The following is a 15,272-nucleotide window of genomic DNA, read 5'->3' as shown; positions in this document are numbered from 1 at the left end:
TAAAAAAGCAATATCATGAACTACAATTAAAAAGGTAAGAAAATAATATATAATAAGTAAAATCCTAATAGTATTCTTTGTTTGATAATATTTTAAAAAATCACATATTATAAAATATAATAATAGTAATGTATTAATAACGTTAAACATTTTAAAATGCCTATGCAAAATTGTGATTACTGTTAATAAAGATTATATTTTATTTCTCAAATCCGAATCAACAAAGCTAAAAACATACAACAAACAGGGCTAAAGCAGAACATAAAATGTTTACATCTTACAATTGTATTACATCACACTGTAATGACCAGTTGTAGTAATAAATTGAATCTATATGTATAAATGTGATATTTATGTACATGCAAGACAAAGAAATCACCACATCAGTGCTAGCACTCTCAAAAAGAGCCCATTTTATGAACAACTGACAACAGTCTGAAAGCTCAAATCTATTTTACAGAATAACACAGCTGCAATAGCCTAAAAATGATCTGTATGTAAAGATTTGTGCATGTCACCCTCATCAGCATGATGAATTTGTTCAGCTAGATTAAACCTCTGGGATTTTACTTCATAAGGTTAAAAGGCCCATTTTATAGAAAATAATCATTTTATATAGTATGCAAACATTGTTCAAATTTCAAAACAATCAAAAATAGTAGCAAATCACCACAGGACAACTTGGCGATTTCTGAAAATATTTTATTGTCAAAATAATTCCTTATATTTACACATGTATGTTAATTATTAGACCATAACAGTGCACAAACAAAACCATTACATAATTAAGGAAAAAAGACACGAGCTTTCCAATCTGCTGGAATCCATAACAGCCTACTTTTGTGCAGAAACATGATTAGAACAGTTATCAAAGGCAGCCAGAATGTCCACCTCACAGTCTAGCCCAAGCATGTTCTCAATAACAGTTATCAATTAACAGAAAACATTTGAATTTTATCTAAAAGTTTATTAGGTTTACCAGAGATGCTCTCATTAAAAGCAATAAACAAATCTCATAATGAACGATACGCCCATTTACTCAAACCTCTTGTTGCTGAAATACACTTTAAAGTCTACAATGATAGATATTCTTACATTAACATAAATTACATGTAAGGTCAGTACCTGCAAATATGCCAGAAGTGACCTTCAAAATGTTGAACCGCATAGCAAGCTTGAGAACGAACCGAACAGAACTTACATTCAATGGGACTTAGCTTAGATGACTTAGATGAATAAAGTATGGCATACTAAAACCAGGACAACACCTGCTTATCTAACATGCTTTTCCTTTTAAAGCTATAATCAGGATTAGATTTGAGAACATATTCTGCTTTTGCATTCTCCTCTCCAAATTTGTCAGCAGATCAGACTGGTCTGCACTAAAAGCAGTGCCATCATTCACTTGTTTGCACTGAACATTAACCTTTCGTCAACATTAGACTTTTATTTATAGATATGAATAAAATTAAAAGGATTCTTTCTATGAAACTAGGACTACATAATGTATCACTTGTGAATCACTGTCACAATATTGGCCTTTGCAGTACTGTTATGACAAGATGTTATAAATTACTCTTCTAAACAATCAGAGCATGTACATCCTGACCAATCATAGCCCCAGATGGGTTTCTATGCCCATTTTTATGAATCATTCATTAACTAGTGTGGTCAAAATAATGCAGGCCAATTTTTTAACCATGTCACAAAACTGATTCTCCATCTGTTTTACTTGTATTGAAGAACATCCACCAATACAATCACAATACTAGCATTCTGTCCATGTCGTGCAGCCCTGATTCTAAGTTTAAAGATCATCAGTCCAGTCGAGTTATCGCCATGTTTCCAAATGTTCTCCAACTGATGGAGTTTTCAGAGCTATTCACACATAAAGATGCTCTTTCATGAGGTCTCTGGACAAAAAAATAGTATAATTTCTTCTCTAATACTTGGCAAAACACCAACTGCCTCAATAACTGCACCATGGATTACACCAGTCCCCCGAGACACTTTGTGTCCATTCTAGTCCACTCAGAGCAGAACACAAGACTCACACATTGTAATGTAGCGTGTTTGTTTGTGACTGGGATAGACTGAGAAAACGTGACTGTCCAAAATCACTGGACCTCAATCCCTCAATCTGGAACAGCAGATGGAAGGGAGGAAATGCCTAAAAAGTTAACCCAGTTTGACTAGACTAGAATAGACTAGAATAGACAAGTGCTCCCTCAGGAGACTGGTGTAATCCTTATGGGATATCGGCTCTTATTGAGGAGAAAGGGATGTGTTATCATGTATTAAAAAAAGAAAAGATGCGTGCTAATGTTTTTGTTGATGAGACGTAATGTCCTTGAACGGGTTGTTCACGCAGCCACAAACAGACTCTCCCTACATGTGCATAAACACTCATAAATCTATTTTCTCTGCAGTCTCCAGCACAGTGTCTGTGGCAGCAGTGTTAGATAAGTTTGTGTGTGGTACAGGTGTTTCGGTATACACAGACTCCAGCAGCTCTTCCGGGTCTGGACTTCCCGCAGAGGCTGTAACCAGACCTCGTTCTGGCTGTAGAACCTGCTGACCCTGCTGCATCTGGGCCAGCCTCTCCAGCTCTGCCTGCCTCCTGCCCCTTCGCTTGCCCAGGACTTTGACGTAATTAGCTGGGACGAGTCCCGTGGTCTGTCCATCCACACTGGCCAACAGCCAGCCACGCACCCTCGGCTGTTGCTCTGGTGAAAAAGAGATGCGGACTGTAAGAACTCTCAATATGTTAGGGCTGCTACTGTCGATTATTCTCAAACATTTACTCAACTATTATATGACTAATTATAGTCATCGGTTACTATTTTGAGTATATGAATACTATGGAACAACCTTTGAGCACTAGAACGACTATTCAAATATTCTTCAAGGATACAAAATGTGAAAAAAAAAATTATTTTAATGATGCTAACACAAAAGCAAGCAGGTTCTTGTACATTTTGAGAAGTAAATGTAACCTATAGTGTAACCGGTTTCAGTTCATACAATTAAATAATGTATCATCTAATTACACAAAAGTGAAATATGGAGTTCCACAAGGTTCTGTTTTAGGTCCTCTGTTATTCACATTATACATGTTACCATTAGGCTTAGTTATAAACAGACATGAAATAGATGTGTCCACTGCTATGCTGATGATACACAGCTGTACATATCAGCCAAACCAGAAGATAAATCCAGATTAAATAAAAGATTGTATAAAGGATATAAGAAACTGGATGCTGCAGAATTTCCTTCTTTTAAACCCAGATAAAACAGAAGTTCTCCTTCTTGGACCAAAGGCTGCTCGGAATAAATGCTCAGATTTAATGTTAAATCTTGTAGACTTCTCTGTAGTACCTGGTTCAGTAGCTAAAAATCTTAGTGTGACGATTGATTCAGATCTAAAGTTTAATCAACACATAGGCATTATTACAAGGACATCGTTTCTTCACCTCCAAAACATTTCAAAGTTAAGAAATGTGTTATCCCTATATGACGCTGAAAAATTGGCACATGCCTTTATAACTTCAAGACTAGACTACTGTAATGCATTGTTGTCCAACAGGAACCTAAATAAACTTCAATTAGTTCCGAATGCTGCAGCTAGAGTACTCACTAAAACCAGAAAACGATCACACCAGCCCTGTTTTATCAGCATTACACTGGCTTCCTATCAAATTCCATATTGACTATAAAATTCTCTTATTGACGTATAAAGCCCTGCATGGTCTCTCACCATGAGAGTACCTGCAAGATCGTATTTCCCATTATGAACCGCCTCGCTTACTCAGATCATAGGATGCTGGTTTTCTACTGGTTCCTAAAATTCAGAACACTTCAATGGGTGGAAGAGCCATTTCTTACAAAGCCCCCAAATTGTGGAATAATCTCCCAGTTAATGTTTGGGACTCTGACACAGTCTCAACCTTTAAGTCTAGACTGAAAACATATTTGTTTAGTTTAGCTTTTGATAATTAGCCTTTAGATAAAGACAGTGGTTCATGGGCATAGAGGCTTATGGTAAACTGAGAAGTTGGTGCTGTTGACCCACCACTTCACACGATCACACAGGTTTGTTGACGGTGAAGTGGGGGGATCCCAGTGTCTCAGGGTACTCTCATATCTATGCTACCTTGTTCCTTTTAGTTTATGCTGTTACAGTTAGATCTGCCGGAGTCACCAACCACTCTCTGGGGGAAATCATATTTATTACAGTCATACTCCTGACCAGAACTAATTTTGTCTGTTTATTCTTCCTGAGATAATGACTGCCCTCCCATCCTGCTGAAGACTGACCATCAGGGCCTCCTCCTCACCATCACCAACCTGCTCTCCTGTTCATTTGTGCCAACTGCAACACCCTCAATTACATCACTGTGCCATCCAGATATACCAGCATTGACATAGGATGGGACTGTCTCAGCTCACTCTCACTTCTCATAAAGACTCAGTCAGACTCAGGTGTGTTTGGAATTCTACTATACAAACAGTATCTGGATCAGTGATTCTGGGGGTAACATATGCAGCAAAAGATGGGCTACAGATGGGTACATCTGTACACTAGACCTATAATGTAGGTGATTCTAATAAAGTGGCCAGTGCACAGAAGGACAAAGTAAGTGCTTCTAATAAAGTGGCCAGTGAGTGGGAGCACAAGGTAGGTGTTTCTAATAAAGTGGCCAGTGAGAAGAAGAAGATAGGTGTTTCTAATAAAGGAGCCAGTGAGTGGAAGGACAATGTAGGTGTTTCACATAAAGTGTCAAGTGAATGGAACTGGAAGATAGGAGTTTCTGATATAATGGCCAGTAAATGAGAGTAGAAGGCAGGGGTTTCTAATAAAGTGGCCAGAGAGTGGAAGTAGAAAGTAGGAGTTTCTAATAAAGTGGTTAGTGAATGGAAGTAAAAGTTATGTGTTTCTAACAAAGTGGCCAGTGAATGGAAATAGAAGGTAGGTGTTTCTATTTAAGAGGCCAGCTTGTAGAAGAAGAATGTAGGGTAGTGGAAATCAGTGGACATCAAATATAAACAAGTTAATAAATGTATCTACCCTTGGGAGCCAGACTGAGCATGTGTCCTGCCTGAAGGGAGATCTCCTCCTCAGAAGCAGCTGTGAAATCATACTCAGCTCGAGCCACCACATGGTCATCCTCACCGCTTGCCCAGTTAGTGCCTGGACACAGAAACACTCAGTCAAGCAGATAATCACACTACTTCTGCAAATACGAGATGCTCTAAAACCACACAGTAAAGCGTATGGAATTTTATTTTTACCAGGGATGAGGGCATACTTTATTCACTATTATAATCAATTATAAGTGATTTTAACATTCCATAATCAGTGCAGTCATTTAGTTCCACGCTGATGCATCTCTACTGACCGCTCTCCTCTGCGCTCTCCTCAGATCTTAGCAGCTTCCAGATCAGGTACGGCCCTCCAAAAACCACAGCAAGAAACAAAAAAATGGGCCAAGACTTCACAGAGTTTGCTCTTGAATCGTCCAGGCCTGGTCCTCTGGCCCCAGCAGCCGTCACCACACTGTCCGCCCACAGATCCTCAGCGTCCATGTCTGGCCGTAATCCCAAAATCCTCTGAATGCGGCGATAAAGGTAGCGCAGAGTGCGCACCAAGGCGAAGGCAGAGAGCACTTTAGTGAAGTGGACGCGTAGACGGGAGAAGTGGTTGGCCACATCCAGCACAGCACGGAAGCTGTTGTAGACAGCCGAGAAGGTGGCGTCCAACATCATGCTGACTGAAGAGAAGGCATGCACAATGCTCTCGATGGACTGAAATGCGCCCCGGCTGCTCTCCTCCGCCTGCTGGACAAAGCGGCTGGGTGGTACGTCCTCCAGACGGAAGCGGCTGTAGCCCAAACCGCCTCCCAGGCCGTATCCGCCGTAACTGTAGGGGCTGTAGCCTCCACCATAGCTGTAGGGGCTATAGGAGGAGGGGAAGGAGCTGTAGGCCGGACGATAGTTCTGCTGGACAGGCCGTGGAGGGACTGGAGGTGGCACACGTGTTAAGATTGGTGGGCCTGATGCTGGAGGTCCACCCACTGACGCTGCAGCAAAGTCTGTAGACCTGAGTGTTGAAATGCACAGATATGAATGGCAGAATGATATGGGCCGCACATGACTTACTAATTTGGACTTTGCCTACTAATGCATTTTTTTTATATTTTAATATTCACGTATCCATAAGAGTTAGTGAACAGATAACAGATGAACAGTTAATCGTGAGGGGAAAAAAAAAATCATAGGTCTGAGTAATTATTTGGTTACTGCTGTGTAAGTCAGAAGGTTTTGTTTTTTGTGTCAGATAAGGTTGGGAAAAGAAAGCTGACCCTCCAGATGAGTCAATGCTAGAGCTAACCGGAGTGGCGGCACATGGTGATGTTTTATGGACTTCTGTTGTGCAAACGTCAGAGACCACCATTTCATTGATTTAATTTCAGGTCAAACCAGACATTTAGAACAGGCTAGTCATTTTTCACCCTCAAAAAAAAAAAAAAAAAAAAAAAAAAAAAAAAAAACCGGACCCAGAAGCATCATCAACCAAATGGGGAAATTCCACCTCCACATTTAACCCATCCGTGAAGTAAAACACCACATACACACTAGGGGGCAGTGAGCACACTTGCACGGAGTGGTGGGGAGCCTTATCCATGGCACCAGGGGAGCATTTTGGGGTTAGGTGTCTTGCTCAAGGACACCTCAGTCATGGACTGTCGGCACTGGGGATCGAACCGGCATCCTTCCAGTCACAGGGCCAGTTCCTTAACCTAAGATACTGTCATTTATCAAAATAACAAGAAATATTATCACTTTGCCCAGCCCTAATGCAGGTACACCAAATACCAAATGTTATTAGCAACTCTTAACTGCTACACTCTTGAAAAAGAGGTTTGTATAGTAAAGGCAATGGTTCTTTTAAGAACTGTGACTTCATGCTTAAAATGTTTTTTTTGTTCTTCAGAATGATAGCGAACACATGGTATATGGTTCTATATACAACCTTCTCGAAAATGATTCTATATAGCAAAAACAAGTGATTTTATTGTTAGATGCTTGACATCACAACAATAGTAAGACACTTTTTGGTGTCACATTAAACATTTTCAAAAAGGTTCTACACATTTGTCATTGATCTAAAGAACCATTTCACAATGCAAAGAATGAATTGAACCATTTGTCACTGTGTTTGCACACTGTGAAATTAGACCTCTGCACTTAACCCATCCGTGCAGTGAAACACCCACATACATACACACTAGTGAACACACACACTAGGGGGCAGTGAGCACACTTGCCCGGAGCAGTGGGCAGCCCTATCCACGGCACCCAGGGAGCAATTGGGGGTTAGGTGCCTTGCTCAAGGGCACTTCAGTCATGGACTGTCAGCCAAGGGATCGAACCGGCAACCTAGAACTATTTCAGCACTCAAATGGTTCTGTATAGATATCAAGGTTTTAAATAGAACCATTCCCTTTACTAAAGAACCCTTGAAGAAATTGTTTTTTCAAGAGTGCATGGTTAAGGTCACTGTTTGTATAGCAATTAGACAAGTTTTGGCCCTAAAACTGATTATTAATGACCAAATACAATACAAACAAAACTTCAAAAGTCTAATAGCACCCAGTAATGAAAATATGAGCATAAGTTACAGTGATTATTCAGAGTATTCAGTGTCCAGACAAAGCTTTAACAAGCAAACGCATGCTAAAGGTTATAAAGCTTAACTCACCCACACACTGGTGTCTAGCTACCCACCAGATTCACCACTTTTGATGAAGCTGAAGTCAGCTTCTTATTCGAGTTTTCCCGTTCTGCCTTAAATAGTGTTTACTATTACTTGTAACTGCCGCACTGCAAATGTGCAAACTGCTGCACCATTTAAGGTGGAACGGGAAAATTCGAACAAGAACCTGGCAAATACGAAGCCATTTTCAGCCTCGTCCACTTTAGCTAGATGATTTCATGCCAGTGAGTTCATGCCTCGCATAACGTTCATATTAACCAATATCTGGCGTTCATTTTAACAAAACCTGACGTACTGTGAACTAAAACTGTAAGAGTGCAGTTAGCTTAGCAAGCTAACGCATAACAACAACACAAGGCCTATCACCTCGCTAGGAGCAGACCTGCAAAGACAGTCCTGTTTTCATACGTTTTAAGACATGAATACAGAATTTGTATAAATGTGTTACTGACCGATAGTTCAGTGGAGCTGTTATAGCTCCGGGAATTCGTCTTTCCCACGGTTTAGGAGGCGGCTGAGACATTATTTTGGAGTTAGGCTAAGTTAAGCTACAGCACCAACTCCGCTGACAGCCTTCATGTGCGGCCGTGTTTTACCGTAAATACAAGTTTATTAGCGCCGAATAAACCAAATAAAGTCGTAATTACTCGCATATTCCAGCATACACATTTAAAAGTTGTTTAATAGAAAAGGTTCTATTTAGAACCATGAGTTTTATATTGAACCATTTTAACCAATAACTGGTTCTTTATATGGAAAATGTATCGTATATGGTTCTATATAGAACCTTACTGAAAATGCTGTTTTGTAGCATCAGGTTCTTCCGTTGTTGCAAGTTCAATATTGTAACAAAAGCAGAGCACTGTTTTGATCTATATAGAACCATATACAGCACATTCCCCATCAATCTGAAGAACCATTTCACCATGCAAAGAACCCCTTTAACATGCAAATGTTTCTAAATAGAGGTATTGCCTTTACAAAAGAGCCCTCGAAGAAAAAAATGCCTTACTTTAAATATTTATTGAGATAATCTTCACTTCAGTTTTACTTGTTTGAAATCTCCCTAATCACCTAGCATTTCGCTGTTGTCAGAACAAAACCTCATATTTCCAAAATGGTAAGCAACCAAAAAAAACATATTCTACTTTTAATGAAAGTCAATGGAGCCAGACTTTCCTCCTAGTGATTTTGGGTCATTACTTTTGGTCCATCCCGCGACCCTGAGGGAGAAGTGGCTTAGAAAATGGATGGATGGATGGACTTTTGGTCCATTTATGAATGAAATTCTCACACAATGTGAAGGACAACAGGCATTTTCACATTATGTTAAAAACTGAAAAAAAAACGACACAAGTGGACATACGAGGTTTTCTTCCCACAACAGCAATTTGTTCGTTCATGTAACTCATTCCTTATTATCAACACCTTTGTTTATGTACTCTTTTCTTTGCAGTCATCTATCAGTGTTTCATTTTTCAATTTAAAACATTTAGCATTTTGTTTATTTATTTATCATACAATTTAAATAGATAAAATAGATAAATAGATTAAATAGATATCAGTCATGTATATCATTTGTTGACAATAACAACAACAACAACAACAACAACAACAATAGTGTATTATTATCAGAATCATATTTATTAGCCAAGTTTGTTGACACATGCAAGGAATTTGGTTCCAGCCATTGGTTCTCTTTAGTATTACAGACAATTGCGAGCAATGTACAAATAATTTACAGACAATATGCAAACAAAAATACACAGTATACAAGAAATATACAGACTATACAAGTAATATACAGACAATGCACATATTATTTACAGACAATACACAAAATACAAGCAAGCAACACACAGAATATGTACAACAGATGGTTCTTTAAGAGTTCTTTAGTAAAGAAAATGGTACAACACAGAACCATTAACACTCATAGGACCCTTTGCACGATTAAAGGTTCTTTGCGTCATGAAAGAGGTCCTCAGATTGACAGAGAGTGTGCTGTAGATGGTTCTATATAGAACCTTTTTGAAAGGGGTTCTATATAGACCCAAAATGGTTCTTCTACTGTTACAATGGAAGAACCCTCCTCAGTGCTATACAGACCCTCAAAAAGGTTCAATATGCATCACCTTATACATTCTCCATCAATCTGAAAAACATCTTTTAGAACTGTCTATTATTATTTACTTTATTATTATTTTTTTTTTTTTGGGGGGGGGGGGGTGCCCTGCGATGGACTGGTGACCTGTCCAGAGTGTATCCTGCCTTCCACCCAGTGACAGCTGGGATAGGAACCCACACCCTCCTTGCGACCCAGAAGGATAAGCCGTTTAGGTTTTGTGTGTGTGTGTGTGTGTGTGTGTGTGTATTATTGGGGGGTTTAACTTAAAGTAAGTGTCCAGGCTGCTTCAAAAATGTAATTATTCATTGGCATAAATCACAGATTATTGTTCTGTTAATTTAATTAGATCAAAATTTTAAGGCAGCCTGAATACCAACATTTCTATAGTGTAATGTGAAGCAGACCAGTTGGTCAATGAGTTAGAGCTGTTACATCCTCATTTTCATCACTAGATAGTGCTATTGTGTAACACTCAGTGTGCAACTGCAGGTAATGCAAGTTGCATGCCTTGTATGCGTCATTCTGCCATGTACAGATCCTAAAAATGATGCTTTAATCTCCAAACAAGTATATAAAACAATGTTTCAGACATCAGGGAGTGGATTCATAATCTTTTCATGTAATAACTTTCTTTAAGGGAGCTTTTAGACGACGGCTGGTTCCTATCACCACCACAGTGAGCAACTCTGGTTTTCAGGAACGGAGCATTTTAAACGGAACAACTCATTTATACAGAAATTTAGAAAAATCGGTGGACTTCTCCTTTAAAGCAGAAAACCCCTGACGACTTGTAAGTAAAAAAAAAATCATAGCCAATCGCATCACAGGAGACGCGATCGTACTAGCCAATCGTAGCACAGAAAGGGCGGGTCTTGTCTGAATACAGGTGTGGAATAAAACACATACCAGTTCAGGATTCGCTGTGTCCGCTGTCGTCATCACGCATGGTGACGTCGAGCGCCTCCGTCCAATCAGAGCGCGCCTCCGCAGCCCAGGAACGAGGCGGATGATATGGCAGCTTTGTGAGCGGCCAGGTGGAACCCAGCGCTCATTAATCCGCGAAGCTTCAGGTCGATTTGACGAGGCTGACAGCCGATAAAAGATGATCTATTTAATACTGATTTCCGCGTTTTCCGGCGCCGTGCTGACGCTGCTGCTGCAACTGGCGCTGCTTTACCGGAGGAGCCCGGAGCCCGTGAGCAGAGCCGAGCAGTACGGTCGAGCCGTGGCCGATTCAGCGCTGAGGGACTACTTCCAGCACCAGCACCAGCAGCAGACGAGCGAACAGGGCCAGAACCAACAGGAAGCCTCGCCGTCATCCAGGCAGCATGAGGGAAACGTCTCAAAACAGCCTCAGTCCCAGCCTCAATCCCAGTCCCACTCCCAATCTCAGTCATCTCAATCCCTATCCAATTCCCAATCCCAATCCCAGGGCGAGACTGGAGTAGAAACCTGCGGCTTCCTCAATGCAATCTTCTTATTTCTGTTCCGGGAGCTCCGGGACACCCCAGTGGTGCGCCACTGGATCACCAAGAAGATTCGGGTGGAGTTTGAGGAGCTCCTGCAGACCAAGACTGCTGGACGTCTCCTGGAAGGACTCAGCCTCCGTGAGATTTCCCTGGGCAACTCTGTGCCCGTCTTCAAGACTGCCCGGCTATTGAAGCCCGTGGCCACCAATGAGGATGGTGTTCCGGAGGAGCTGAGCTTCGAGGTGGACCTGGAGTACAACGGCGGCTTCCACCTGGCCATCGACGTGGACCTGGTGTTCGGCAAGTCCGCCTACCTGTTCGTGAAGATGACCCGGGTGGCCGGGCGCCTCAGGCTGCAGTTCACCCGCATGCCCTTCACTCACTGGTCCTTCTCTTTCCTGGAGGACCCCCTCATCGACTTTGAGGTCAAGTCGCAGTTCGAGGGCCGGCCCCTGCCCCAGCTCACGTCCATCATTGTCAACCAGCTCAAGAGGGTCATCAAGAAGAAGCACACGCTGCCCAACTACAAGATCAGGTAAAGGCCTTTGATGGTCCTCGTCCTGGAGATTAGAGGGCCTTCTCTGGAGAGGTTTGTCTTAGCAGTCCTTAAGGGGTCTTACCATGCTGGACCCGCTTCTTACTCACCTAACCCTGCTCCAGGCCCATAGGGGTAACCAAGTCAGGTTCTGGAGGGACCCACTAAACCAGTAGAAGGGTATTGCACAAAGCAGGATTGCTCTAGATGGATATCGTAAGCTCAAAGTCAAGCCTGTTTAGAGATAAGGGGCATTCCTGCTGGTCAAACTTAAGAGTTAAAGGGCCAGTGTCCTACATTTTTCTTAGTATGTTGTTGTTGTTTTCCCTGAGGGTCCACCTTAAAAAGCGCTTATTCATTTTTACATGTACATTTCTTCCTTCCTTAGAACTAAACACACTGTTTTTGTTACTGTGTCTTCAAGACAGATGCAGTTGTGTGCAAAAAGTTTGAACAGCCTCGCTCAAGTTTACTGACTTGCATGTTTTGTCAGGTGAAAATAAGTTAACGTGTCCTCTACTTATATAATATGTGGATTATTTTACAAATAATTTCCTGCAAAATTTACTGAATTCAACATATTGGAAAAGATGTAAGACATGCAGTAGAATGCCTAAGTGCCATAACTTTTGCACAGGCATCATAATATATAATATTATAAAATAGAATAGAATGGAATATAATAGTGTGTGTATGTATGTATGTATATATTTCCGGGGGTGTTCAAACTTTTGCATACAACTGTATGTAAATTCATTTTTGTGAGTTAGCTTCCCTGCACTGTGCCTTAATCAAAAAACACTCCTTATAACTTCAGTGCGAGTGGGTGGGGCTATACGTCCGTAGGTTGGATAGGCGGATATATGTGAATAAAAACAAGTGAAAAATTATGACATTAACAGTGTTTACATTCAGCCTGGACACCTGAAATGAGGATGGCTCAGTTTCGCCTGAGTTTGGACCCTGTAAGTGATCCATCCTGCTTTCTTGCTGAGTTTGAGCAGGAAATCGCCGAACTGTGCTGGACAGTGGGCTTTCTCAGCCAACCTTAATGCACCTGGTCCACTCAAGCAGGACATCCATTAGTAGGTGTGATTAAGCAGATTAGTGGCGGAACTGAACTGCACTGTGCAGGAACATAGATTGATCACCGAGAACAGGGTTGGTGACCCTGTAGCCCAACGTGCCTCACGGTTAGGTGGAATGCCAGCTAAAAGGGCCCTTGAGGTGGTCACTTCTCCTCTTAAAAGGCACTGGATGTCAATCTTCAGGGTTCTGGGTCCAATATTGATGTAAATGCAGGGCTGGATAAATCTATTGGATATCACAATAGTATGAGAAGTGATGAATTATTAACTGGTGGGCCTCTGACTGGATGTGAAGCAAGGACATATTTGTTTGGATATGCAGACAGACTGATCTCTCCATTAAACAAACAGAAAAATACATAATTACAAAATCATCATTCACTATTGCGCAAAATGAAAAGAAATGAAATATTAACTGCTGTATACATCAGAACTGTAAACACAGATAAATATTTCTTTTGTTTTTTATTCAGGCACACAAGAACAAATACATATTTTTGTTTACTTATTTACTTGTTTTTGTACAGTTATTAAGTATGTTAGTTATAGTAACTTATTGCCTCACACACCTAAAACACAACACTGGGTGTGAGAACTATCCTAATGTCTTTACATACGTGTAGTTCAGGATGGATTTTTTTGAGCCTTGCAGGTGTAACTGGCTGTTTAGCCTAATGGTTAAGGTATTTGTAACTGTGTGGGAGAGCAGCTGTGTTTAATCCCAGTGTAGAGAAGCGCTTGTTAGGCTTCTAACAGTTTGGGCCGGAAGTGTAATGCCGTCTCTCTTGCACCGCATGAGCTCATTTGATCTGTGCCCTGATTAGCCATGTTTGCATTCAGCCTAATAGTTTGACTAGTAGCTCAGTCGGAATAAAGCGCTTTCATGTATAACCTTCAATTACAATAGACTCGTCTGATTGAGGCTACTCAGAATACAGTTTCTGTCTGGGTAATCCTGTGAATAATCAGTTAAATAGAATAGGGCTTAGAAATCGCTGCTGAAAAACATCTCCAAAATTTTAACTTTACAGGAGAAGGAAAAAACTCTCTTACCTTTTAATGCAAGTTAATGTAAAGAGGTTTTATTCCAAGTGATTTTAGAGCATTTCTATTGGTCCATCGATTGTGAAATTTTCACAGGATGTAAGGGACACCTGGCGTGTTGAAATGATGTAGGAATATAAAAAATTGAAAAAGTTGACAGTGGTTTTTGTTGGACAGCGAAGAAATTAAACTATACTATACTCTTAAACTACTACAAATGGATGTATAGAGCAAATGAAAATGCCAGCTGAACATTTAGGTAACACACTGCTGCTCGTCTCACTCTGACCGGAATCACATGATGCATGTTGTCACGGTAACGTCCACACTAATTGTTAGTCCACGCATGTAACTGTGGATCTGATTCCTGGAAGTGCCGATGTAAATGAAGATTTTCATCAGACTGGTTAGCGGAGTGTGCGTATAGGCACCTCGGCCTCCATCTGTGATCAGAATAAACTCAATCAGATTGGCAAAAATATGTATGACGCTCTAAGAATGGGTTTACTGCAGAAACTCATCACGATAGCAGTGACAACACAATGTATCGTGCAGCCCTAGCTCTGGGTGTAGTAACGTTCACACCACACCTGTTGCTTGTCTAGTTGGCCTCACACAGGCCTGCTGTCACACCTTACTGACAGAGTTTGGCATGACTGGCAGCTTCTTATGGAAGAAAAAAAACAAAAAAAAAGTTAACATCCTGTACGCCATACATGGAACAGGAAGTGTGTTGTATTTTAGCTCTCAGAACTTTCCCTTTCACTTTCTACTCTCGGTTCAGTTTAAAGGGCTTTGTCGGCACATGAAGCGCGTAAGGGCTGCTTGCGTATCATAGCGAAGGGCACTAATGCTAACTATAGCGATAAAGCCAACGGCAGCATTGCTTAATGTGTGTGACGGCTTTGTCGTTCTTAAACATCTGTCCCAGCGTTTTCCGCGTGTTGACTTGTACACATTCCCACCCAGACATGCCTGCACCCGAAACAAAAGACTGGACGTTAGCTGGCTATTTGATGTTGCAACAGTTGTTCTGTTTGTTCAGGATATTGCGAGACTTTGTGCAGCAGGTCCTCCTCCCATGATGAAGCGTAATTTACTAAACTTCTCTCCGAATTGGACACATTTAGTCTGCTGCCTTAAGCTCTACTGTATGCCTATCGGACAGCACTGCACTGAAGAGCTTAACCGCTGAATTGAGCCTACATAAAGGCTGGCAGCTATGACGGTA

General features: G+C 41.1%; 2 protein-coding genes across 2 annotated transcripts in view; one reads left to right on the top strand and one right to left on the bottom strand.

Moving 5' to 3' along the window:
* Positions 1–685: 685 nt before the first annotated feature.
* pex13 (peroxisomal biogenesis factor 13) lies at positions 686–8,363 on the bottom strand. Its single transcript, XM_017716729.2, has 4 exons — positions 8,230–8,363; positions 5,400–6,100; positions 5,069–5,191; positions 686–2,726 (listed from the first exon to the last, which is right to left on the bottom strand). Exons 1-4 carry the CDS (start codon positions 8,298–8,300, stop codon positions 2,407–2,409), a joined length of 1,215 nt encoding a protein of 404 aa, XP_017572218.1. The 5' UTR covers positions 8,301–8,363; the 3' UTR covers positions 686–2,406.
* Positions 8,364–10,836: 2,473 nt separating this feature from the next.
* The window catches only part of pdzd8 (PDZ domain containing 8), an 87,168-nt gene continuing 82,732 nt past the window's right edge, over positions 10,837–15,272 (top strand). The window contains exon 1 of the mRNA XM_017686633.2: positions 10,837–11,909. Within this exon, the coding sequence (XP_017542122.1) occupies positions 11,008–11,909 (902 nt within the window). The 5' untranslated portion in view covers positions 10,837–11,007. The remainder of the gene's footprint in view (positions 11,910–15,272) is intronic.

The sequence above is a fragment of the Pygocentrus nattereri genome, chromosome 10, assembly GCF_015220715.1.
Source record: "Pygocentrus nattereri isolate fPygNat1 chromosome 10, fPygNat1.pri, whole genome shotgun sequence".
Lineage (NCBI taxonomy): Eukaryota > Metazoa > Chordata > Actinopteri > Characiformes > Serrasalmidae > Pygocentrus > Pygocentrus nattereri.
This window is presented reverse-complemented; position numbering and strand designations above follow the sequence as displayed.